This window comes from Cnephaeus nilssonii, assembly GCF_951640355.1.
Source record: "Cnephaeus nilssonii genome assembly, chromosome: 9".
NCBI lineage: Eukaryota > Metazoa > Chordata > Mammalia > Chiroptera > Vespertilionidae > Cnephaeus > Cnephaeus nilssonii.
In genome coordinates this window covers 95019520-95047232 of record NC_137080.1, presented here as the reverse complement: position 1 = coordinate 95047232, position 27713 = coordinate 95019520, and the positions used below count along the sequence as shown (strand labels likewise).

Below are 27713 nucleotides of genomic sequence, written 5' to 3'. Positions count from 1 at the left end.
AATGCTTGAATAAATGTCTGTTGAGATGAAATAAGATGGTGTATAGTATCCTGTCTGACAAACTTGTTCTTCACAAATGAAGGAGAGTTAGACTTTTCCAGTCAAAAAAAGAAGAAAAAAAGCTGATAGGGTTCATTACCACTAGACTTGCTTAACGACAATGCTGAAAAGAAGTCTTCAGGCTGAAATAAAATGGCACTAATAAATAACATGGAAATATACAATGCAGTGGTGAGGAATAAACATGCAGTCAAATTCAGAATACTGTAATATGGTGGTGCATTAAATCTAGTAAGGGTAGAGGTTTGGTACATGATTGAAGTTAAGTTGTTATCAGTGTAAAATAGACCTGTATAGCCATAGATGTTTTATGTAAGCCTCATGGTAACCACAAAGGAAAAACTTACAACAGATACACAAAAGATAAAGAGAAGAGGATCCAAGCAGAAGACTATAGAAAAGGAAGACAGAAAGTAAAGAAAAAAGGAAAAAGAAAACTACAAAATAGCCAGAAAACAATGAATAAGATGGCATTAATAAGTCCTTACCAATAAATACTCTAGATATAAATGGATTAAATTCTCTAAACAAAAGACATAGAGACCTGGCTGGTGTGGCTCAGTTGGTTGGAGATTGGAGCATCATCCCAGTCAGGGCATGTACCTAGGTTATGGGTTAAAGACAGAGATTGGCTAGTTCACTGATTTTCAACTGGTGTGCCACAGCAGGCACACTGGAGTGCCACAAGAATTTTTAAAGCATGCACTACCTGACTCTGTAGTCAGGGGCACTGACCCCTTTTCCCTTAGATTGTCAAATAAAAACAGCCCAGCTGATGTGGCTCAGTGGTTGAGCATTGATTCAGGAACCAAAATGTCACTGGTTCAATTTCCAGTCAGAACACATGCCCAGGTTGTGTGCACAATCCCCAGTAGGGGGCGTACAGGAGGCAGCCGATTGATAATGTTTCTATCCCTCTATCCCTTATCTTTCCTCTCTCTGTAAAAAATCAATAAAAACATTTTATTTTAAAAAAACACACACATGATAACAGCCAACACAACAATAGCTATCCATTGTGAATGAATCAAAATTATACCTATTTTTGTCATATTGGCAAAAAATATATTTTTCAGTGTGCCACAGAATTTCAGTAATTTGTGTACCATTAGATGAAAATAATTGAAAATAACTTGGCTGGATAGATTTTTTTTTAAAAAGGCCCAAAATTTGATACTTACAAGTGACTTCAACTTCAACTTTAAGGACACGCTTAGGCTCAAAGTGCAGAGATGAAAAAAGATATCCCATGACCGTGGAAACCAAAAGAGAGCAACAGCAGCTGCAGTTATAACAGACAAAATAAATGCTAAGCCAAAAACTATCGAAGAGACAAGGTTATCATATAACTAGTGGCCTGGTGCATGAAATTCATGCATATTAAAAGGGAATTAATTAGAGAAAATATTTTAATATTGCTACTTGCCCTTTCTCTATAATAGAAGTGTCAGAGATGAAAGAAAATTAGTAAAATGTATATGAAAATATCCCTCCTGTCAGAGTCTGGGGTGTGCCGCGGGACCCAGAGTCAAGTCCCTGCCCACTCACGTGCAAAATCCCACAAGACCCAGACCCAGCCGGCCTCATCCCCATCAAGCCCCACAGGGCAAGGGGTGCAGCCTCAGGTCCCTGGGCCCCAGTGTCAGGGCGGAGGGGGTCTCGGCCTCAGGTCCCACAGCCTGGCTTCAGGTCCCCTGGCCCTAGCTCCAGGGCAGGGGGGTGTGGCCTCAAGTCCCTGGGCCCCAGCACTGGGGCGGGGACATCTCCCTCACAATTCAGGACCACTGGCTCCTAACTGCTTGCCTGTCTGCCTGCCTAATTGCCCCTAACTGCCTCTGCTTGCTGGCCTGATCACCCCCTAACTCAGCGGTTCTCAACCTGTGGGTCGCAACCCCTTTTGGGGTCGAACGACTGTTTCACAGGCCTAAGACCATCGGAAAACACATATATTTACATTATGATTCATAGTAGCAAAATGATAGTTATGAAGTAATTTTATGGTTGGGGTTCACCACGACATGAGGAACTGTATTAAAGGGTCACAGCATTACAAAGGTTGAGAACCACTGCCCTAACTGCCCCCGTGCCGGCCTGGTCACCCCCTAACTGCTCCCCTGCTAGCCTGCCTGCCTGATTGCCCTAACTGCCTCTACTTGCCAGCCTGATCACCCCCTCACAGGTCCCCTGCCGGCACTTGTGTGGGTATCTAGGGAGCCCTTATTCTCTATATGTAGCATTTTGCTTTTGACACTGCAAAGACAAGAGGCAGGGCTGGATACTGAACCTGACCCAGAGTTAGGAAGACATTGAGATCTGACTTTTCTAGTTGAAATATAAGCCTTCTTATAAGGGTAACTGGTAAGGTATGTTCTAGGGCATTCTTATGGTTCCACACTGCCACACTGGCCACCTGCTGGGAGATTCCTTTTACAGGGTCAGAGTCTTCTTCCCTTTCAGTGACAGCTTCATAGCAACAAGTATATATATATTTGAACCCAGATTTCATCAGGTAATATAATCTTTAACTAATAATTTAATCAAAATAATAGTATATTATTTATAAACAAGTTTCTAATAAAAACAGCTCAGTCTTAGTAGGCGTACATCTTGGAGAAAGTGTATGGGTGTGCTAGAGAAACACCTGCTGGTATTTACGCTGTGGCTTAACCCCCCATCACATCAGTCAGTATGTCTTTCAGGGACAGTGGCAGTTATCAACATTCCATAAGCTTATGCACATTTCCCAGATTCCTCTGTGGTTTGTGTGGAGTCATGTGACTAGTCCCAGCCAATAGAACTTGAAAGTGGGTGTTAGCTCTGTCTGCTTTGTCTTTTTCTGGAAGCTATTGTTGAGGTGATGGTGTGTAATATGTTGAAAACTGCATAAGCCGGGTCCCTTGAATGTTTGTAGAATTGAGTCCTCTTTGTTGAGTAAAGCACTGAGATTAAATTTTTACTGCAGGTTAATATCTTACTACAACATAACCTTGCCTCTGACTGACTACCTGGGAGTGTTTAACTTAAGAAACAGAATTCAGAAGTTAATAGGGTGAGTCAGTTGAGTTAATGGAATTTAAGAGATGATACATTTTTAAAAAACATTTACTACTTTGTTTTCTTCTGCATCCAAAATATATGTATTCCCCGCGACTAGAACAGGTGCTTCTGTAGAGATGCTCTCCTGACCCACCCAGTCTCCTCTCTTCACTACTGAAGGATCTGTTCCCTCAGTTGCTGGCTGACAGTCCTCAGCTCTCAGCTCTCCTCCAGAGTTGCCTTAGTGAGGATGGCTGCCTCACCCAATTTCAGCCCCCTTCCCAAGGGAACTCTCCAGTGACTGCTCAGTGTGGGGCTGTAGAGGTCCCGAGCCTCACCCTAATTTGGGTCAACTCTGAAGGGCTCTTGAAGCTTCAGAACTCACTCGAGATTTGGATGAGGACTCTTTTGGGCTGTATAATAATCCAACTTCTAAAACTCTGCTTTACATCATCCTTCTTTTAGTTACTATTTTAATTCACATATTTATTTGTGTATCTTCATCCATTAAGTATGGCCTTCTTGGAAGATGAAGGTATTGACATCACTGCTCTTCCTTCCTCCTCTCCTATAAGCTTCCACTTGCCAAAATGAGGTACCTACACTTTTAAAAATATTGTCAAAGTTGAAATTAACATTCTTCTATAACAATGATTGTCTTGGAGCTTGTTCATAGCTTATTTAAAAAGTTGAAGAAAAGTTGTTTAACACTATAAATATCACTTATGTTGAATCTCTTTTCAGTGATGTCCTGGGTTGAATATGCTGTTTCTTGATTTCCTTGTCTTCCAATTACCTTTTAAAAAAGGCCAGCATGGCTCAGTGATTAAGTGTCGACCTATGAACCAGGAGGTCACATTTCAATACCCGGTCAAGGGCACATGCCTGGGTTGAGGGCTCGATCCCCAGTGGGGGGTGTGCAGGAAGCAGCAGATCAATGATTTTCTCTCATCATTAATGTTTCTCTCTCTCTCTCTCTCTCTCTCTCTCTCTCTCTCTCTCTCTCTCTCCCCCTCTTCCTTCCTCTCTGAAATCAATAAAAACATATTTTAAGAAATAAAAAAAGTCCAAGGTTTTATTTAAATCATTAGTCAATGAGAAAACTAGTATAATATACTATGTATAATGGCTTCTCTTGTCCATGATTTCCCTTTCTGCAGTTTCAGTTACCTCAGTCAACTATGGACTGAAAATATTAAATTGAAAATTTCAGAAATAAGCAATTCAAAGAATATTTTGAGAGAGAAAAAGTGAGAGAGACCACATTCACATAGCCCCTATTACAGTATATTTTTATAATTGTTCTATTTTATTATTTATTATTATTAATCTCTGTGCCCAATTTACAAATTAAAATTTATCATAGGTATGTATAGGGTTTGGTTTCAGGCATTCACTGGGGGGTCTTGGAACATATTGCCCATGGATAAGGGGGAACTACTGTATAAGAAAAATCCTTTTTGTTTGTTTGTAGGTTTTCTTTTAAGCTTTATTTAGATGTAACATTGTATAAGTTTAAGATGTACAACATGATAATTTAATACACGATATATTGTGAAGTAATTTTCAGAGAGCATTGGTTAACATCTCTATCATCTCATTTGATAACCATTTTTGTTATTGTTGTGATGAGATCATTTAAGATCTACTCTCTTTGCAACTTAGAGTATATAAAAAATATTAACTATACTATGCTTAGATTCCCAAGAACATATTCATTGTACAAGTGGAAGTTTGTATCCTTTATTTGAGAAGGATTGGCATGAATTCTTCTTTAAAGGTTTAGTAGAATTCACTAGTTAAACCATCGGGGCTTTTTTTTTTTGCTAGAAGGATTTTAAAAAATATTTTTATTTATTTCAAAAAGGAAGGGAGAAGGAGAGAGAGATAGAAACATTTAATGATGAGAGATAATCATTGATCGGCTACCTCCTGCACACCCCCTACTCAGGATCAAGCCCGCAAACTAAACTTCAGTTGGATTTCAATCATTTGGAACAAAGAATATTACTTTTATTGCTGGTTATACTTTTCCCAAAATAAAAATTTACAAAGTGGTCCCGGTAATATTTCAAGTACCCACTTGGCACTGTACATAGTTATTACAATATTATTTACTATGCTACACTTTACAACCCTGTGATTATTTTGTGACTACCAATCTGTATTTCATTTTTATTATTATTAAACATGTTTTTATTGATTTCAGAGAGCAAGGGAGAGGGAGAGAGAGAGACAAACATCAATGATGAGAGAGACTCATTGATTGGCTGCCTTCTGCTTGCCCCCTACTGGGGATCGAGCCACAACCTGGGCATGTGCCCTTGACCGGAATGAAACCTGGGATCTTTCAGTCCACAGGCCAATGCTCTATCCACTGAGCCAAACCAGCTAGGGCTCAATCTGTAATTCTTAATCCCTTCACCTTTTTCACCCAGTCCCTCAACCCCCAACCTCTCTGGCAATCACTACCTGGGTCTCTGTATCTATGAGTCTATTTCTGTTTTATTTATCCATTTACTTTGCTCTTTAGATTCCACATACACCAAGTGGCCAGATTATTATGATCTCTGAACACATAATAATCTGGCCACTCAATATATATATATATATATCCCAATGCATGAATTTGTGCATGGGTGGGGGTGGGCGTCCGGCCAGCCTGGCCAGGGGGAGGGGCATGGGCGGTTGGCCAGCCTGCCTGGTCAAGAGGACAATGTGCATATTAGCCTTTTATTATATAGGATATACACTTAGTGGCCAGATTATTATGTGTTCAGAGATCATAATAATTTGGCCACTCAGTGTATAAGTGAAATGATATAGTATTTGTCTTTGTCTGACTTATTTGACTTAGCATAATACCCTCTAGGTTAGTGGTCGGCAAACTTATTAGTCAACAGAGCCAAATATCAACAGTACAACGATTAAAATTTCTTTTGAGAGCCAAATTTTTTAAACTTAAAGTTCTTCTACCGCCACTTCTTCAAAATAGACTTGCCCAGGCCATGGTATTTTGTGGAAGAGCCACACTCAAGGGGCCAAAGAGCTGCATGTGGCTCACAAGCCGCAGATTGCCAACCACGGCTCTAGGTCCGTCCATGCTGTCACAGATGGTAAGATTTCTTTATTTTTTTATGGCCAAGTAATAATCCATTGTTTATATATACCAAACTTTTTTATCCACTTGTTTATTGATGGACACTTGAGTGGCTTTTATACCTTGGTTACTGTAAATAACGCTGCAATGAACATAGGGGTGCATATATTTTTTATAATTAGTGCTTGGGATAATAAAGTGCTATTTTAAATTATTCTTTAAACTACTGCTGCAGATAACCACAAAAAATGTTCAGGCCTGAAAACATGTTCATTCATTCATCACCAATTTCTAACTGGTTGACTCTCTCTCTATATAAAAGCATAAGTAACTGAACGACTGAACAACAGGTCGCTATGATGTGCACTGACCGCCAAGGGGCAGACACTCAATGCAGGAACTGCCCCTGGTGGTCAGTGTGCTAACATAGCCAGCTAACCTCCCGCAGTCCTTTCCCTGGTTGGCTGGCCTGCCTGCTGGTTGAACTCCTGGTCAAGGGGACAATGTACATATTAGACTTTGCACATTGGCCAGCCCCGCTCACCCCGATCAAGACTGGGTGAGATGGCTCCAATCAGCCCTGATTTCTGGCCAGGCCGAGGGACCCCACTGTACACAAATTCATGCACCAAGCCTCTAGTCTGCTAATAAAAGAATTTTGTCATCATAAAAACAGTATTTTTTACCTGGATCAATGTGACTTGCCAAGACATCTGAAACATCAGTTTGGTTCTTTGAGACACCAGGGGCCACTGTACCTGGGCCCAGGTACTTCCACCTTGCTCACATACACTCTACCCACCAGGCTGGAAGAGAGGCCGGCACATCCTAAGGCCAGTGCACTGAACATCAATACCAAAGAGCCAGGAAGCAGAATGATTGAATTATTCCCTCTGTCCACGTTTATCACAGCACCTCAAGATGCTCTAGTCTCCCTCAAGGAGCAAAATATGTTCCTTTCATTCAGCAGTGGCTTCCTCCCTCCACCCAGTTAATAAGGCTCAGGATACAGATAACATGTTTAATTGTGATAAAAGCTCCAGAGTCAGGTAAAGGCTTTAATGTGCTTCTCTTGACAGTGGTGGGAAGGGGAGGGATAGTAGGGGAGGAGGAACAAAAGAAAAATGCCTTGGGGGCCTTGAGTAGACTCAGCTGACAGCCCACAGGACAGACTCCAAGGTCACAGCATGGCCTCCCGGGGAGGGTCACAGCAGATGCCGGGCCGACTGCATCAGAGTAACTAGGACTCTGATCTCAGAGGAGCAGGCACACAGGCAGCTGGGAAATCTGCATGAGGACAACAAGCAGGCTTTTCAGAAGAAACACAGCCGATCCCAGCCAAAGCGCCCTCAGGAGTCAGCGCAGGAGCCCTGTAGGAGAGAGAGTGGTCTGCACCCGGCACCTGGGGACACACCCTGTCCCCTCCCCTCGGGGCCCTGTAGCATCAGGTAAAGCTGAGGTCTGGGCATAAAGTCATCACCTCCCCGAGTATCGGTGTCGGGGTGAAATCAGCTGAAGAGGACACCACTTCAGCCTCACGCAGACATGCAGGAGGCGGGGAACAGCTGTTATCCTTGGGGGATATGAGCATTTCATCTTTTAGCAAATTTATTGATAACTAACCGTCCTTCCACCACTAGGAGTCACTTATAAATGCCCACAGGCAGGAGACACCAGCATGTGGCACAAAGTGGGCATCACCCCCGTGCCTACCACCCAAGACGTGGCTCTGGCTCCACGTTTCACAGAAAGATTCACCAAAGTTAAACCCTGGTTCTGGGTAACAAGCCCGGAGCTTCTTTCAGAAACTGGTGAGCTTCTCCCCGAATCCTGATCCCCTGGCAGGGAATAGGCAATGAACCGCGACCTTTGTGACCAGGAACACTCATCTTGCCCCCCTCCCTCTTTTTCCGGTCCTCACACCCCCCGCCCCCATTAAATCAGAGCAGAGATAGACCCTGGAGGGAGGCCCAGGAGATCCAAAAGGACTTTACACAGAGACAGGTCTCATCACACAGCCAGTCCCTCTCCCACCCACAGGAAATGAAATAAGCAACTTAATTGGAAATCTATGTCCCCCCTACCCATCAGCCACAAGGCCTTACCCCTAAGATACGATCCCCCCAATGAGTGGACCTGACACTAAGAGGAAGGGAAGCCGATGCGCTGACCTTCTTAAAGAAGCAGCTTCTGGAAAAGGGCCAGCGAGACAGTGCTGAGCTCTCAGCCCCAGGGCACTCGCCACAGTCACGCCTGTGGCAGGGCTGCCTTTCAACCAGTAAAATCCAGTCCAAAGCCTCACCCAGCTGTCTGTCCCCTCCCACCACCAGCCTGGCCACCTGCCTTCCAGGTCAGGAGGAGAGTTGCACCTAGAAGCACAGGCCCTCTCAAAAGAGGGTCCGGGCACAGCCCATCTTCCCGTTTCCCAGGTGCTCACCCTTCTGTTTCCTGTGACGGATGACAAGGCCCAGCCCCAGGAAGATCAGCCCCAGCACGAAGCCCCCGACGCCACTCAGCATCTTGCTCTGGGCGGATCCAGACTGCGCCCCTGGGAAGCAGAGCCTGGGTGTCAGCTTCTGTCCCCAAACCCACAGGGGCCCTTTGGGAGCCTCCACCCCTGGGGCAGGACCAGCCAGTAAACCCTTGGACACCATGGGTGGTGACAGGGGGGAAGTGGGTCTTGTTCCTTCACACACATCCTTGACGTTGGACCCCCAAGCCCCATCACCAGCCGCCATAGTCAGCCCTCCAGAGCTCCCAGGCTGGGCACAGTGCACAGTGACCTCCATAGTGTCTGAAAACACAATGAGATCTGATGCCCCTGCCACGGCACCAGAGGGCACTAGCGTCCTGTGTTGTCCACTCAGCAGTGACATCAGGGGTAGGGATGCGATGGGACAGCCAGGGGCCGCTGTTTGCCCTCTGTCTGTGGAGCCCAGGGTGCAGGGAAGAAACTGCCCCTTACGCCACTCCACTGTGATGGGGCTCTGGCGGCTGGGGTGCTCCACGCGGCAGGTGTAGACGTCTCCTCGCTGGGGGGTCATTTCCAGCATCACCAGGACCTGGTAGGTCCAGTCCCCGTTCCTGATGACGGGGGTGGACACGACGCCGGCTGTCTCCTCCTGGTCGTTCCGGAACCACCGGACTTGGATGTGGGCTGGATAGAAATCCGTCACCGAGCAGACCAGCATGTTGTGGTGGGTCAGGGCCTCTGTCTTGGCTGGGGAGACTATGACTGTAGGCTCCACTGGGAGGGGAGGGTAACAGACAAGAAAAGACAGAGTGAGATGTGACCCACGGGGAGGGTCCTCCCTGAACCATCGGGAAAGATGCCTGGATTCCGAGTCCGGGATGAAGACCTGAGCTGGGCCACTTGATTAGCTGAGTAAACACATGAGTCAGTTAACTTTTCAGGGTCAAGAGCTAACCGCAATCATTTTATGGGAGTTATTCTGTAACCACTTGATAAAAATGAAGCAATTTAAATGTTTAAATTGCTGTGTTATATAGGCTACTATTCACAATGTTTTTAAATAAAGATGAAAAACCTGGACTTCTTTTCCCTCCACCTTGACGGTGACCCTGGGGATCAGCTTAGAGATTCACACCAGGGCAGTGACCGTTTCCTCTTGGTCCCACAGCTCCTCACAGTGGAGAAAATACATCAGTTTGAGTCTCAGGGGCATGAGACCATCAGCACTGGTCACGGCTCCAGGAACAGTAACAGGGACTGAGAATTAGGAACCTTACAGAAGTTCTATGTCCAACAGAGCAGGACAGCAGTGAGCATCACATCCTCCCTCCGAAGCAATGTTCTCAAACAGGCTCTTCCCTACCATTCTCAGCAGGTAACACAGACAGAACTTAAGGGCACGGGCACTTCTCATGTGTCACCAGCAACAAATCCCTCTCAGCTGTTAGCCTAACCCAGCCCAGATGCCTTTCTGTGGCCAACTCCCATTAAATTGTATTCTATTAAATAATAAACTTCATGTCCACGTTATCCATGCCACCTATGTTTTATCCATTTACTGATTCATTTATTCATTCATTCAACAAATATGAATTTCTCAAGCACTAGGAATAGAAAGATAAACAACAGACCATGGTCCCTCCCCTTATAGAAATCGCAATCTAGTAAAATAAATGTTATTTCAAAAGTTTGTAATTTTTTGAAGGAAAAAAGAACCTTGAAAACAAGCAACACTGATGAACATTACATTTGCTCATGTCTCCATTCCTTTATCTTCTCAGATAGCCATCTGTGGTCAAATACTCTAGACCTCTTCTTCCCTTTTACACATCTTATCCTTTATCTCTCCAGACATTTTACCGCATCTCCCATATTCTGATAGTATGAAACTATATACTAAATAGTTCATGTGTGCTCTTTAAATATGTTTTCATTAATTTTATATATATATGTGTGTATATATACATATATATATATATATATATATATATATATATATATATAGAGAGAGAGAGAGAGAGAGAGAGAGAGAGAGAGAGAGAGAGAGAGAGATGTAGAGGAAAAGGGACACACACAGAGAGAGAGAGAGAGAGAGAGAGAGAGAGATCGATCGGTTGCCTTCTGCATGCACCCCGATCATGGATCGAAGCCACAACCTGGGCATGTGCCCTGACCTGGAATCAAACCCACGATCTTCCAGTGTATGGGACAGTGCTCAACCACTGAGCCACACCAGCCAGGCTCACTTAGACTCTTGTCAGGTTCTCCTTCCTGGGGACTGACTAAAAGCATGGTCAGCTAGCTGGATTTACAAAAGCTGTCAGCTTGCTAGTAGACAGATTTGGAGTAAAAAAACAGGGCATGAATTCAAAAGAAATATGTTAGAATAACTTTTATGAAAATAGACCTGAAATAGCAAAAATATAAGCACTTGGTGGCATTAGGATGTGGGTCAGAAGGCAAGAGAGTGTAAAGTCAGCAAAAGTTGTGTGAACATGTGGAGATAACACTGGGGCCAGACTCGGGATTCACTGGTGAACTTTCCATCCCACCAACATTGAAAATAGGCAGGAACAGACTCATTTTGCTGCTTCTGGTCATAACTGCTTAAATGAGGCTGTGCTCCCATGATATACATGTAGTATACACATGCAATACAGAACACAACGACTGCTGTGTAGTGTACAGCTGGGCTAATTAATTCAAGTGTTTATTATGTACCAATATTAGCATATTAAAGTGGTCATGCTAACTCCTAACACACAGCAGTTGTAAAGTTAAATAGCGTTACACAGAGGGTATTTGGTAAGGTAATTGTCAAGCAGTAGATGCTCATTAAATGGATATAATTACTATTCATAATATCTACCCCTGAATGGATGGTGATTCTGGGGCGTGGGGAGGCAGGGTCTAAGTCAAAAGAAACTTGAAACAATTTTTATTCAGTAATTTAATGGCATCACTTTATTTACTTCAAAACTTCAGGTCTATTGCACCATTTGCTGAGCTTCCTAAGAGATTAAAATTCTGCCTTACGAACCACTGAAGTGTTGTTTTTGCTTTTCGCAAACACCTTTGTTTTATCAGACTTTGTGTTCACAAATTCTAAATTAAGATCCAGGTCAAGAAGAGTTTACAGCATTAAGCAAAATAGCACAAAATAATTAATAAAGTCCATTTTTAAGCATCAGTGGGTGGCAGCTGAGAATTTATTCATTGATTTCAGAAAGGCTGAGTGAGCTCACTGCGCCAGGGAATGTGTGGGCAGAGGCCCAGAAACAGACCTGGCAGTCGCTGCTAAAAGAGGTGCAGGACTAGTGACAGACATTTAGAGAACAGAATTCACATGAATAATAATTTTAGACCAAAGAGCCAAAACAATAAAAAGCTTCTTCACAGCTAAAGAAACCATCAACAAAATAAGAAAACCCACTGCATGGGAGAACATATTTGCCGATGTTATCTCCAATAAGAGTTTAATCTCCAAAATTAACAGGGACTTCAAACAACTTAACAAAAGAAAGATAAAAAATCCAATAAAAAAAATGGCCAACAGACCTAAATGGATACTTTTCAAAAGAGGACATACAGAAGACCAGGAGACATATGAAAACATGCTCAAAGTCACTAATCATCTGAGAGATGCAAATCAAAACAACTCACACTGGTCAGAATGGCAATCATCAACAAATCAACAAATGACAAGTGCTGGCGAGGATGCGGAGAAAAAGGAACTCTCGTGCACTGCTGGTGGGAATGCAGATGGGTGCAGCCACTGTGGAGAACAGTATGGAGTTTCCTCAAAACACTAAAAATGGAACTCCCATTTGACCCAGTGATCCCACTTCTAGGAACATATCCTAAGAAATCAGAAACACCAATCAGAAAGGATATACACACCACTATGTTCATAGCAGCACAATTTACAATAGCTAAGATTTGGAAACAGCCTAAATACCCATCAGCAGATGAGTGGATTAGAAAACTGTGGCACATCTACACAATGGAATACTACACTGCTGTGACAAAGAAAGAACTCTTACCATTTGTAACAGCATGAATAGAACTGGAGAGCATTATACTAAGTGAAATAAACCAGTCAGAGAAAGAGAAATATCACATGATCTCACTCATTTGTGGAATATAATGAACAACAAAAACTGATGAACAAAAATAGAGAAGAATTGAACAGACCATCAAACTTCAGAGGGAAGAGGGGGTTGGGTTAGGGTTAGGGTTGGGATTGGGGTTGGGGGAGGGCAGCCAAGGAGAGGTCAATGGGGGAAGAAGGAAACATATGTAATATTATATGTAATACTTTAAACCAGCGGTTCTCAACCTGTGGGTTGCGACCCCTTTGGGCGTCGAATGACCCTTTCACAGGGTCGCCTAAGACCATCGGAAAACACAGATATTTACATTACGATTCATAACAGTAGCCAAATTACAGTTATGAAGTAGCAACGAAAATAATTTTATGGTTGGGGGTCACCACAGCATGAGGAACTGTATTAAAGGGTCGCGGCATTAGGAAGGTTGAGAACCACTGCTTTAAACAACAAAGAATTAAAAAAAAAAAAAGAACAAAATCACTTCATCATGACTGTGATATGTTGCACGTGAGAGCTGGGCCCTGGAGGCAGTGTGGAGCTCCCAATCTCCCAGGCGGGTTAAGCTGAAGGCGGTCCTGCTACAAGTTCACAGCAGCGTGGGGGCAGGGGACAAGGGGAACAGGGACACAGGGCACAGGGACACAGGGCATAGGGACATGGAGCACAGGAACACGGAGCAAAGGGACACGGAGCACAGGGACACAGGGCACTGGGACACAGGGCACAGGGACACAGGACACAGGGACACGGAGCACAGGGACACAGGGCACAGGGACACGGAGCACAGGGGCACAGGGCACACGGACACAGGGCACAGGGACACGGAGCACAGGGGCACAGGGACACAGGACACAGGGCACTGGGACACAGGGCACAGGGACACAGAGCACAGGGACACGGAGCACAGGGACACGGAGCACAGGGACACAGGGCACAGGGACACAGAGCACAGGGACACAGGGCACAGGGACACGGAGCACAGGGACATGGAGCACAGGGACACAGGGCACAGGGACACAGAGCACAGGGACACAGGGCACAGGGACACGGAGCACAGGGACACAGGGCTCAGGGGCACAGGGCACAGGGACACGGAGCACAGGGACACGGAGCACAGGGACACAGGACACAGGGGCACAGGGACACGGAGCACAGGGACACAGGACACAGAGCACAGGGACACGGAGCACAGGGACACAGGGCACAGGGACACGGAGCACAGGGACACAGGGACACAGGGCACAGGGACACAGAGCACAGGGACACAGGACACAGAGCACAGGGACACGGAGCACAGGGACACAGGGCACAGGGGCACAGGGCACAGGGACACGGAGCACAAGGACACAGGGCACAGGGACACGGAGCACAGGGACACAGGGACACAGGGCACAGGGCACAGGGACACGGAGCACAGGGACACAGGACACAGAGCACAGGGACACGGAGCACAGGGACACAGGGCACAGGGGCACAGGGCACAGGGACACGGAGCACAAGGACACAGGGCACAGGGACACGGAGCACAGGGACACAGGGACACAGGGCACAGGGCACAGGGACACGGAGCACAGGGACACAGGACACAGAGCACAGGGACACAGGGCACAGGGGCACAGGGCACAGGGACACGGAGCACAAGGACACAGGGCACAGGGACACGGAGCACAGGGACACAGGGCACAGGGACACGGAGCACAAGGACACAGGGCACAGGGACACGGAGCACAGGGACACAGGACACAGGGACACAGGGCACAGGGACTGGGGGGTAGTTCCCTCAAAGTGAGGGACAAGGAGGCAAGAACAACTGAGTGTGAGAAGGGAGGTGCAAAATGAGTGGAAAAAGAAGCAGAGCACATGCCTGGGCCCACTTCGCATGCCTTGTGGGCTCCTGGGGAACTGGACCTGCTTAGGCGCTTAGAGTTCTGTGCAGTGCCATCCCTAGGGCGAGCCTCTCTGTACGCCTCTGTTCCCCCCTTATTCCCGCCCTCAGTCCCCCTCTTTACCCCTTATTCCTGCCCTTGGTCCCCCTCTCTCCCACTCCTTCCCGCCCTAAATAACCCTCATTCCCGCCCTCAGTCATTCTCTTTCTCTCTAATTCCGCCTTCGGGTCCCCCTCTTTCCCCTCATTCCTGCCCTCAGTCCCCCTCTTTCCCCCTCCTCCCAACCTTGAGTACCCCTTGCTCCTCCTCATTCCCGCTCTCAGTCTCCCTTTTTCCCCCTTATTCCCACCATCAGTCCCCCACTTTACCCCTCCATCATGCCCTCAGTCTCCCACTTTTCCCCTCCATCACCACCTCATTCCCCCTTCCCCCCCTCCTTCCCGCCCTCGGTCCCCCATCTCCCCCTCAGTCCCGCCCTCAGTCCCCCCTTTCCCCCTCATTCCCGCCCTCGGTCCCCCTCAGTCCCGACCCCGATCCCGCCTTCCCTTCTGGACTCCCTGTCCCTTCAGTGGAGGGAGCTGGGTCCCAGAAGCCGCCCCTCCCAGGGCTGAAGACTGGTCAGGCGGAGGGGGCCGGACAGGGTGCTCACCTCGCTGGTGCAGGGTCCTGGCCTCACCTATCGGGTAGTTGTGTCTGCACACCGTGTCCACCTCTGCCCGCTTCCGCTCCAGGAGGTCCTTCTGGCTGTTCCAGTACTCGGCGGTAGGCCGCCCCAGCGGGGTCACCGCGCGGAACTCCCCCACTTCGCTGTCGAAGCGCAAGTACTCCTCCTGGTTGTAGATGTGTCTCACCAGGAACCGCACCCGCTCCGTCCCGTTGGTGAAGTAGCACAGGGCCTTATACTGGAGCACGAAGTCCCCTGCGGGGAGCCACCCTCAGGCCTCACCCCGGGCCAGCGCTGGGACCTTCCTCCGCTGAGACCTGCAGGCCAGCTGGACCTCCTTTCTGGCCACCCCGCCCCCGCCCTGCCATGGCCTCTGGAACTGCCCCCTGTAGGGAGGGGATGGAGGGGAATGAGTCTCCAGGAAGCCCTGGGGCCTGGATCCCACCTGAGCCTGACACCCGCTGAGAGGGCTGTCTGCGATCTCACATCCCTGCCCCGCCTCAGGGCGGTCAGGACGCCCCCTGTGAGGTCCCTTTTCCCATGGAATCCGGGAACCTCAGAGACCAGCGTCCCCACAGACTGAGAGTCCAGGGAGCAATGACAGAAAGCTGGGACCCAGCGTCCTCCTCCCACAGGCTCGCTCTCGCCCCTCCTCCCTGGTCAGAGCCTTCCCCCCACTCAGTGAGATCCAAGGGACCCCCCCACACCCCAACACACCCAGAAAGGGAGGCTCATCATGGAAAGGGCACAGGCTCCCGAGTCAGACCAGCTGGATCCCAGGAGGCTGTGCCAGTGGCCAGCGTGGACTGGCTGCCCAGAGCACCCAGAGCATAAAGGTGATTGTGGAGAGACCAGGACACCTACACTGGGCGGCAGGAGACTGACAGCGTTTACATGGAGACAGGACCCTGTCTGAAATAAATGGCTTCTCAGCATGCCATCCCCTCTTCACTTCCCCTTTCTCCTCAGTTCAGTCCCCCATCGACTCAAGACTCACTCCCCCCACTCCCTGTGGGACCCTAAGTCCCTGGGAGGAAGCTGAGGCCCTGCCTGTGGCTCCAGCTCAGCTGCCCGGATGCCAGGGTTTGCTGCGAGCCCTCCCCTCAGGCTCAGGGACAGGGAGCCCTTTCCCCAAACCTGACCCCACAGACCTCCCCACATGTTTCCCCAACCAGAGCCCCTTAGTCTTCAGTCCAGACAAGGTCTGGGGACAAGCCCTGCTGTCTCTTCTTTGGAGAAACTTTTTCTTCAAAAATAGCCGTTTTGCTGTCACTGGCAGTGGCCAGTCTCCGCCCTCCCATTGGTCATCTCCAGGCTGAAGCCGCTGAGATGGCCGTGTCCTCACCTTGTCACCAGAAGGTGGACATGAGAAGGTGCCAGATCCCTTTCCCGAAGAGGAAATGGGTGATCACAGACTGTTCTCAGGTCACAGCCACCCCTCCCCCAGCCCAGGGTCCTCAGAGCCCACCCCAGGCTGGAGGCAGGGCAGCTGCCCTGCACTCACATGGAGAGTCTCTGCCCTCAGCCACTGGGGCCATCAGCACCACCAGCCACACCATCACAGCTGCTGCCCAGGGGCCTCCGGGGGGCCGCAGAGCCGGCTTCCCAGACATGATGGAGCTCAAAGGAAGAAGTAAGGGGAGAGAGCCCGGCTCCTCCTGATGACTGATGTAGCCACTTCAGAGAATAAAAACCTGAGAGAGGCCACACAGGGTCAGACTGGAGAGTCCCCAGGAAAGGAGCCAATCAGCACTGGAGCTGATCCGCCTCATCTGTCTCCAGGCAGATGCTGTCTCTGCAGGTGCTTCAGCCAGTGCCTGGAACCCAGCCTGCAGGGCATTGCTCTGGGTGAACATTGGAAGACTTTCTCTCAGTTATAGAAGGTGAATGCCTTAGGGGTTTAGAGACCCAAGAGAGAAAGGCGATTCAATAGTAAGCATCTTTGTAATATTCAGTTAAAACCTATTGTCCTTACACTTGAGATGTTCAGGAGGGAAATAAGCGGGGATCATGTACCAGGGAGAGAAAATCATTGTCACAGAGATGCTCCCTTCATTGTCTTAAACACTCGGGAGCCTGAAGTCGTGGTGGGAAGAGCAGAGCCTTGAGAGGAATAGTTTTGAGCTGCAGCTCCTCCTCGAATGCGCTTTATGAGACAACAAGTTACTCACCCTCCTTCAGCCTCAGGCTTCTCTTTGGGAAATGCGGATCATGTTTCCTGCCTTTTACATCTGCTCCTTCATCCACACACACTCACAGCAATGTGACTGCTCTAAGTGCAAAGTGCTCCGCTCTGATGCACGTGTGGCTGTTGTGAATATCACACACGAAATGCACCAGCCCTGCTGGCCAGTGAGGCTTCCTTATGGGAGAATTACTGCATTTGTGCTCTTTGAATGAACGTATTTGAAAGTTAAGTTGATTTTTCTTTTTCTTTTTTGTTTGTTTGTTTGATGCAGCCTATTGCAAGCTCTTAAAACTCTCCATGTGAGGTTTTCTCAGCCTGCCACCGGGGCAGGCCACAAGAGCTGGGGTTTAATGGCCGTGGGGGTATCTGCAGGCTCAGCAAAGATGAGAATAAATACCCCGCTCCCTCCCTTCTGCAGTGGGATATCTGAGGGGGTTCTACATTGAAGTTGGTTTTTCTCTTCTAAGCTCTTCGGCTGCTTCAATCCTCCCTGGACCATTAAGCAGGTCCATCTGATGTCAGCAAAGGCGCAACCACAGACATTCACACCAACAGGACATGGCACGTGTAGCTCCAGGTCAAGAGCAAAGACGTGGGGAAGCACCTGGGGCCTGACAGTGTGACTGCGGGAGCAGGTGTTCACACTCACAGCTTGTGCTGTGCAGCCCTGAGCATCAAGCCCCACAGGTGGAACTATTGATGTGGTTTTTAATCAATGTATTACTTCTCAGGCTCCCCTCGCCCATGGCTAGGGGTAGTACTGAATGGTTATAGAGCAATTAAGACAATGCCTGGCAAATATTTCATAAACAAGATAGTCTCTCTCTCTCTCTCTCTCTCTCTCTCTCTCTCTCTCTCTCTCTCTCTCCTATATTTTAGGTTCTTTTAAATTTGAGGACGGGATCTGAAAGCAGAATATAAGGAGTTCACCAGGTAGAAGAAGCAAGGAGGTGCTCCAGCTCACGTGGAGGCTGTGAGCTGGTCTCATTTTCTCTGTTGGGTGCATCACTCCGGAGCACCTGTGCCAGGGGATCGGCCCTGGGCTCTGACCAGCAGTGGTGGGTCAGGGTCAGGGTCACTCCAGAATTAGGGTGGAAGCTTAAGTGAGGAACATCCAACTCAGACCTGGAATGGGGTTGGGGGACAAGGAAGAATAGAGAGGGAACTTGAAGGTGCCTCCGTGTCCTAAGCCTCCACCTCAGGGTCCCTCAGAATCTGTGATATTCATTTAAAACCTATTGTTCTTGAGATTTTTAGGAGGGAAATAAGTGGGGATCAGCAAAGGCCTCTGGCCCATCTCCTCCCTCCATTCATAGGGGGGGAATTCCATCAGTTCTACTCTGGGCCCTGCCCTCGCTTCTGCTCTGCTCCAGGCCTTGCAGCAGAGGCAGCCTCAGGCCTGGGGATTCCCGGGTCTCACAGGCCTCTTAGCACAGACTTCTCTACTAGCAACAGGGTTGTCAGCTTAGACTCCTTTTTCTGATTGGCTAAAATCTCATCTGAAAAGTCTGGTTGGGCTTCTGCCAGCTGCTTCCCTGACCCAGTCAGCATTCTCTACATTTTCTGGATTTCTCTGCACTGTCCCCATCCTGGACACAGTACTCAGGGCAGCTGCTGCTGGCCTGGCCTGGCCTGGGAGGAAGGCAACATCCCTATTCTGGAACCTCACCTGAACAACCTGGCTGGGCCACTGTGGAGGCGGGGCCCTTAGGGTGAGGGAGTGTGGGCCACGTGGGTAGCCATTGTAAAGAAGCAGCCATTAACATGAGTCCGGGTTGTGGGAGGGAGACGCCCCAGGGATGTCCCTGTTCCCTCGGGTGGAAGGTTAAGGTTGGGGGCTCCTTCCTGGTAGAAATTCAGGGAGAACCCGCCTTCCCTGGAATCCTAGGAATCTGCACTGGTCAGTGGGGTTCACCGGGAACATAGTAACATCTGTCACCAAAGCGCCATCCAGGACCCATTCTGCATTCATGCAGGAACCAGAAACATTGTTGGTTTTAAAAGGTCTGTGGCCTCCTTAATGCAGCAGTCACATAGAAATCCTGTCCCCAGAACATTATTTCCCTTTAATTACAATTCATCAAGGATTTATCCCTAATTTTTTCTAAATTTTTATGGAGCTACTCACATATGTCCCCATATGAACCCTTAGGTAACCAGTTATATGCATTTCCAATGACACATATAATGTAGGTCCTTCCTCCACACAACCTATCTCTTTAAATTCACATTTTAGATCAGGGGTCCTCAAACTTTTTAAACAGGGGGCCAGTTCACTGTCCCTCAGACCATTGGAGGGCCGGACTATAGTTTAAAAAAAAAAAAACTATGAACAAATTCCTATGCACACTGCACATATCTTATTTTGAAGTAAAAAAACAAAACGGCAAAAACACCCGCATGTGGTCCACGGGCCGTAGATTGAGGACGCCTGTTTTAGAGAATCTGAAGAGTCAACGTAGCAGCAGAGTGACCACAGATAAACATTTTACCACTAAAGACTCAGCTTTGCCTCATCTGTAGGTGGAACACACACCTCACAGGACAGTCATGAGCACAGACATACCTGTAAGAGTCCCCACGGTCCGTGCTGAGTCACATGCACGTTAGGTTGGATGTAATGTATGGGTTCATCTTTGTTGACATCACGAATAAGACAGCAAAGTCTCCTTGTCATTTCTCATCTCTGTTTGCATGTTGGAATTTCTATGATTTTTAATCCCCACCTCTTACCCATCATTACAGAGAGAAAAGGGGAGAGGGGGAGCACATTAGATGCATTTGACCATGAACGCCCTGCCTTTCCCTCTGAAGTGCCAGCACAGAACTGCCATTTAATGACAACTTCAGCTCTCAGACCTGGTCCTCCTCTCAGTGGGCTCACAAATGTGGAAACTTTAGTGCAAACCACAGAGTCACACACAAACCGATGAGAGGAGAACCAAGTGAGTGCAGTTTGTGAGCCACAAGGCCCAGGAGGACAGACTTCACCCGTCTGGACTGGATTTAGAGGAAGAGGGACTGGCCGCTCCTCACTAGCTGCTGCCACATGTCTAAGAGCCCTGTCCCGGCCACAGGCTGAGTGCCCTGCACTCCCCACCCAGGAGCAGGGTCCCGGGCGGCTCAGCTCCGACACCTCTATGCAGCCTTGTTTCCTGTAGTTCTGTCCCCCTCCCCGAAACCCAGCAGACCCCAGACGGTGGGTACTCTACAATGCTTTTATACCCCTACAGCGTTAAGGTCCTGGGTTTCAAGGATGAAAATACAAGGATTCTCCCTTCTAGGAGTTCACACGTGGAAGTGGAGACACACGTGGGGAAAAATGAAGACAAAAGTTTGCAGCAGCCACTAAGGGAAATGGCATACACACTGACTAAGGCAGTGTTGAAGGTTCAGGACACAAAACTATAAACTGGTAATGATGGCTGTTGGTTTGCTTTCTTTTCTCTTAGAATGGGCTGGCAACATAGGGCCAGAGGATGATGATTATTGTGGATTATTCTTGAATAATAATTTTTCCAGATGAGGAGCACAGAGAGTGGACAGTGTAGAGGTCATGACAGGACTGAGACAGACTTTCAGGTGCACTTCTCAGAGGAGGTGATGGCTCAGCGATAAAGGGCCTTTCAGGCAAGAACACTTACCGGGGTGCAGACGGGGAAGTTTGGCAAGGCTTGGGGGGTTGGGAAGGGCACTCACATCATGGGGTTTGGTATGATTAGAGGGTGGGATTCAGGTGTACTGGTCTTTGCACCATTGAAAGTCACCTGACTCTTCTTCACAGTATGACAAAACAGGGGATTTAAGCAGAGGAGTGTCATGACGAGCTTTTCTATTCATAAAGCCACATGGAAGCAGTGTGGAGGGGCTGCTAGGTCTCTTTCTTTGATGCAAAAGGATCCAGGTGCACTGAGGACCCCAATCCACCAAAAACCAGGGAACCGCCTTCCTGGCCGCCGGACTGCTTGGTCTTGTCGGACCTCCTCCTCCGCCGCCCAGCCATCCTGATTGTCTCTCCCTCCTTCCCTCAGAGGATGTCCTCCTTCCAGCTCAACCTCAACCCGCTCAAGGAGCCACTGGGCTTCATCAAGGTCCTCGAGTGGGTTGCTTCTATCTTTGCTTTTGCCACCTGTGGAGGTTTTAAGGGCAAAACAGAAATTCTAGTGAGTTGTCCTCCTAAAGTTTCTGACAATAAAACCATTACGGCTACTTTTGGTTATCCATTCAGGTTGAATGAGGCATCATTTCAGGTTTCTCCAGTAAATACATGTGATATAGGTTGGAACAAGTTTGTCCTTGTTGGAGATTACGCTTCTTCTGCACAATTCTATGTTACATTTGCAGTCTTTGTCTTCCTGTACTGCATTGCTGCTCTTCTGCTCTATGTTGGTTACACAAACCTATATCGGAATAGTCGAAAACTTCCCATGATTGACTTTGTTGTTACTCTTGTTGTCACATTCTTGTGGCTGGTGAGCACTTCAGCCTGGGCTAAAGCTCTTACAGATATTAAAGTAGCTACCGGTCCCAGTATTGTCCAGGAAGTTACACCCTGTCATTCTCAAGGATTGATGTGTTATTTTGGCTCTGTGACTAGTATGGGATCCCTAAATGTATCTGTGATCTTTGGCTTTCTGAATATGATACTTTGGGGAGGAAATGCATGGTTTGTGTACAAGGAGACCAACTTACACAGTCCATCAAATACTTCTGCTTCTCATACCCAAGGAGGTAGTCCACCTCCTACTGGAATATAATTTAAGGGAGAAGTACACTGTATAAAATATACGTCTATACTACGACCTGTTGCCAACATCTTGAGAAGCATTATGTGTTTCTAGTAAAAGTAATGGCTTTTTCAATAAATTGGTGGGTTTAAAATTTTGCTGCTTTTTTACACAAAGCCTGTACCTTTCCTAGAAATTTAAGATGTAAATGTATTCGTACATGTAAATTTGAAAATTCAGGGCCTATTATAAGATGATACACATTTTTAAATGAACATTAATTTCTTCGCTAACTTGTGTGCCTTTCAGAGTGTTTACACTTTAAGCTTAATATATATCTTCACTCAGAAAAGAGTTACATTGTCATATCATAATAGGAAGAAAAATCTATTTGGAATATACACTACTGTCAGTTTGTACAGATCATATACCTAAGACCTATCTTTGTTTAAGAAAGCATTGATTACATAAATCATATTTAGAAAAAAACATATTTAGTTCAGAATTTATATCTGGACATTGTTTATATGTATGGAAAAATTTTAATTGCAAAGACTGGATGTATGTTTTATTTGTTTTTCTAAATGACCTGCAGTACTTAATAGGTGTGCTAAAATGTTTTGGGAGTGGGGGTTGAAAATTTCTAATAGATGTATGTTAATTTAGTAATTCTTTCTCATGAGATGTAAGCTTCCATTATGCTGGTTGTTTAATAGACTTGCTATATAAGCAGAAAGAACATGGTTCAACTAGATATTTTGATATCTATGGGCATTACTCTTAGTGATATTTGTTGTCCTTTGTTGCTCATGCCACTTAACTGCAGGCTGAGACCTATTCTCCTTGCAAGTAGAATAAAATAATCTACTTTTTTTGGCAGACCCTATTCATATGGTTAAAAAAATTAAGATTGCCTTTTATTTTTGAAACCTTTAATATTTAGATTCAATGAAGTTGTTATTGAATTTAGCATTGATATTGTGAAAATAAATGCAATTCGAATTTCATATTTCTTAATGTTCATTCTTATTTCACAAATGGTTGATAATGAAATTATGCATCATAAACCAGGAATCTTTGATGTGTTTTAATTTGTATTTCTCTGATTGCGATTGAGGTTGGTGATCTTTCTTTGTATTTAATGGCCACTTAGGTTTCCCCTATTCTGTATTGCCTATTTATCTTCCATGGATTGTGCTTTTTGTGTCTTTAGGTATATTTGAATCCAGGGCTTATTCACATTTTGCTTCCTAATCTTTTTGTTGTACAGGCCAGATTTTGTATTCTTACCACTTGATTGTTTATTTGTGAAGCATGTCTTGCTATTGCCTTATTTTTGTTGATTTTATTCATGACAAGAATTGTCAGTATGAGAATATATCTTTTATGAAACCAACTTAATAAAGAAGTCAAAAGAAAGAGTGCACTGATTGTTATATTACAAAGAGCAATGCAAAATAAAATTAATTTTCAAAGCAAGCAAGAGAATATCACAGTAGTTTTTTGGGTGTTTTTTTTTTTTAATGTTTGGCAAGGAATAAAAGATAAAAAATGCTTTGGGAAAAAAAAAAAACAAAAAAAACAGGGAACCAATTTGCCAATGACCAGTTTACTAAATTTACTAAAATTATTAATGTAATCTGAACTCATTTCTTTTTTTATATTTCTAAAGTTTGTTTAAAATATGTTACGCCATAATTGATGGTTGGTAAGTGAATTGGAGGTCTGTGAGCCCTCCTGCTCCCTGGCCCCCATTCTCTCGCTCTCTAAGACTCTACTCCACCTTCTGCCAACAAGCAGCTCAGCTTCCATGAAGCTTTCCATTAAATGCATTAATAAATACGGAATGAAAACAGGACTACTACAATTCACTGACAATTTCAGAAGTTGTTTAAGATGCTTCGAATGTAAACTGGAATAAATATTTTAAATGGTTAAAATATGTTTTGGTTAAATTTAGTGTATTTACTAGTAACAAATTTATTCTGCAGAGAAATTAGCAAAGAGCCTTTAAAATGCTAACGTTTATAAAATAAAACTTTTAAAAGGATTTGATACCAATATAGATATAAACTGAAAATTTTCTCTCTGAAATGTTAACATTTTTAATGTTCATGAGAAAATTAATAAATGAATTCAATAAAACTATTCCTCAAGCAAATTGTGGTAAATTGCTAAATTTACTACATCTGGTCAGTATATCAAACTGATGTGTGGGCTAAATGGATGTTCCGGCAATTTAGCTGACTGAGCCATTAGAGACATGAGTGAGCAGGAACCTCCACCACAAGTTGTTTTTATCCAGAACTTGTTCCTGGACCCGACTTCCCAAATATAACACCCTCCAAAGAAAACCCCAGACCCGTGGGGAACCTGAGAGAAAGAGGAAGTAAATTGGGTTTAGCACAAGGAGCTTTCACGTGTTGGTTCCATTCTGATCAGTGAGCATGCGCAGTGTCAGACCCCTCCTGGAGTCCTACCCATCCATCCCTCCTCTTCCCAGGCTCTGCCACCTTTGACAGTAACTGACCACGTAGGCCCACGGACCCTCTTTGTGCCAGCGGCCCTACAATGTTGATTCAGATGAACAGGGCTAATGGAACCTGGAAAGGAGGGTCAAGTAGGAGCACCTGAGATTGACAGGTTATAGCATTTGACCCTCTGGAGAACCGAGGAGCACTGCTCACTCAAACACTGGTCTGGACGTCGTGCCTGAATGTTCCAACTCTTCCTGCACCCTCACCCTTGCCCCTCTGATCTGCACTGCAGCTCCCCACTGGACCCTGTGTCTTTCTAATGCCAACACCTCTGTTCCCAGAACCCCTGGTTCCAACAATTTTTAGAGAAGGGAGAGACATCAGTCTGCAGAGGCTGATGGGCATTGTGGAGAGCTCCTCCTTATCATCCAAGGGCAGGAGAGGAGAACTCAGGCTGCCTGCTAAGGACTTGCTGCAGATTGAGACTTCTCTCCTGATCCATTTCTTCAGGCTCTTTCTTCCTGTCACTCCTCATCCACTCCCCACCTTGGTGGGGTCGCTCAGCACTCACCTACACCTGCCACTCTTACCTGCTCACCTCTGGCTTTTATTTCTCTCTCATCTCTGTTTCTGTTTTCCTCTTGATTCCTGCGATATTTCCAGAAACCATTCTTTTCCCTGCTTCTATCTGTGGTCACCATCTAGCTTTATCTTCAGAAAAACTGTAATATCTCTCATGGGATCTTCATAATGTCATCTTCTATATGTGCTTAACAGTAAAGAGAGGCTCTAATATTCAACTGTGTAACAGTTATCATAGCCCCACTTAAACTCACACCCAAAGTCATGGTTTATGCTCAACAGTGTCATCAGCAATAACATTTGGGTGAGAATGATCTTATGTCCTCCTATATGAGAACTTATGCTGTTCTGAGTGGCCAGGGACTGAGGTGGGTGTTGTACTGCATCCACCATTACTCTCAGTCCCTCTGATAGTCTGACCTGTAGAGGATAATGAAGTCAGAATGAGGTCACAGTTCTGGATATGGGGCCAGGTCAGCTGAAGTCTCTGGCATCTCTCAGAAACTCTCCTCTCCAACATTCAGCATCCACACTGGACCTGGAAAGGTGCTCTGAAACACTGAATACTGACAAAAGTCACACAATCCATGGTCACTGATATTCTTTCAGTGAATTAGGCTCTGCTCAGAGAAAACAGGCAAAGAAAATATTTAATGAAAAAGATATACCCAACCATAACCGGTTTGGCTCAGTGGATAGAGAGTCGGCCTGCGGACTGAAAGGTCCCAGGTTTGATTCCGGTCAAGGGCATGTACCTTGGTTGTGGGCACATCCCCAGTAGGAGGTGTGCAGGAGGCAGATGATCAATGTTTCTCTCTCATCCATGTTTTTGACTCTCTATCCCTCTCCCCTCCTCTCTGTAAAAATCAATAAAATATATATATATATATTAAAAACATATACCCAAAGAGTAGACCAAATATATGTGCATTGTCACATTATGGTTAAGTATAAGCTTCGTGAACTAGTATTTTAGGGCAAATAAACATCTTAAGACTCACTTTCCTCATTATAATGCAATAAAACAAAATCTTTATTGCATAGCTATTGTAAGAATTAGAAATAATTATCATTAAGCAAGATTATATAGCATATGTGTTTTGGGGTAGTGAAGATGTCCTATATAATAAAGAGCTAATATGCTAATGGTCGTGATGCCCTCACACCATGATGCCCTCACACCGTAACAACCCATCACTAGGAGGCTGCATGCACAGCAGGGGTGCGCTGGTGGGCAGGGACTTGATGCTGCCTGCCCGGTGTGGAGGCGAGTCCCACGGCTCCATATGCCGAGGCCTGGCATCCTGCAGGTGCCAGTGGGGGGTTGATGCTGAGAGACCACCACCACCCCTCCCCCCCACTCGAGTGCATGAATTTCATGTACTGAGCCTCTAGTTAGTTATAATCACAATACCCTTCCAATAAAAGTGAATGTCCCTGGGGGTTTGGGGGTGAGTAGGGGGTGGGAGGAGAGGGGTAAGGTGGGAGGGGGAGAATAGGAGATATCTGTAATATTATCAACAATAAAAATTTTTTAATTGAATGTTGCTCATAAATATATAATATGAATTATCTGAAAAATAATGTAAGCCTTATTTTCAATCTAATTATGAAAGATGAAATGTGAGAGGCATAGACGAAAAAGGAGACAGAAGCGGGAAGAGAGGGAAAGAAAAGAAAGTAAAGAATTGGAAAAAGGCAAGGCACTCTAGGGAGTGGAGTAGTCAGGAACCTAAAATGGTTTTGACAAAAATATATAATGTGAAATTTTTTATATATATATTTTATTGATTTTTCACAGAGAGGAAGGGAGAGGGATAGAGAGCTAGAAACATCGATTAGAGAGAAACATCGACCAGCTGCCTCCTGCACACCCCCCACCGGGGATGTGCCCGCAACCAATGTACATGCCCTTGACCAGAATCGAACCGACGTCCTATCCACTGAGCCAAACCGGTTTCGGCTATAATGTGAAATTTTTACTTTTATTTTTTGCATTTCATTGTGACATATGAAGCCTCAACATAAGCCTGAGAAGATGCTTTATGCAACAGACTTGTATTTGTGGTGAATCAGGGTAGAGGAGAAAACAAGCAAAGGGAGGAAATTTTAGAGAAAAGAAAAGTGTTTCATAATCATGTACACAAGCAATTGGTAAATTACTCTAATATTAGATGATAAGCTTTTGCCTTCATATAATAAAAATAGCCATTGAGACTAGCTCATAAAAAAGGACATTTTTAATATTTTATAATAGAAATTCCAGAAATAGGGCAGTCTATAGGGTCAGTTGATTTAGTCTTTATCCATATTAACACCGATTCAGTTATTTTTATCTCCCTGCTCTTCTGGCTCCAGCATTGGCTTCATCCTACAGTTGGTTCCCCATGTGGTTATAAGGAGTGTAC

The 27713-nt window shown here is 45.9% G+C and overlaps 2 protein-coding genes across 3 annotated transcripts in view; one reads left to right on the top strand and one right to left on the bottom strand.

Annotated features, from left to right (window-relative positions):
- Nucleotides 1–7401: 7401 nt before the first annotated feature.
- Nucleotides 7402–27713, bottom strand: part of LOC307105299 (HLA class II histocompatibility antigen, DQ beta 1 chain-like) — a 141272-nt gene continuing 120960 nt past the window's right edge. Inside the window, exons 2-5 of one of the 2 annotated variants that reach the window (XM_079781021.1) lie at nt 15317–15586; nt 9162–9443; nt 8634–8744; nt 7402–7566 (exon numbers count right to left, since the gene is read on the bottom strand). In XM_079781021.1, the coding sequence (XP_079637147.1) occupies nt 7553–7566; nt 8634–8744; nt 9162–9443; nt 15317–15586 (677 nt within the window). In that variant the 3' untranslated portion in view covers nt 7402–7552. The remainder of the gene's footprint in view (nt 7567–8633; nt 8745–9161; nt 9444–15316; nt 15587–27713) is intronic. The other variant, XM_079781022.1, reaches the window with a different exon arrangement.
- Nucleotides 21485–23726, top strand: LOC307105305 (synaptophysin-like protein 1). Its single transcript, XM_079781034.1, has one exon. It carries the CDS (start codon nt 21554–21556, stop codon nt 22274–22276), a length of 723 nt encoding a protein of 240 aa, XP_079637160.1. The 5' UTR covers nt 21485–21553; the 3' UTR covers nt 22277–23726.

Coding starts and splice junctions, on each gene's coding strand:
- LOC307105305 (XM_079781034.1), top strand. CDS start 21,554: ATGTCCTCCTTCCAGCTCAACCTCAACCCGCTCAAGGAGCCACTGGGC.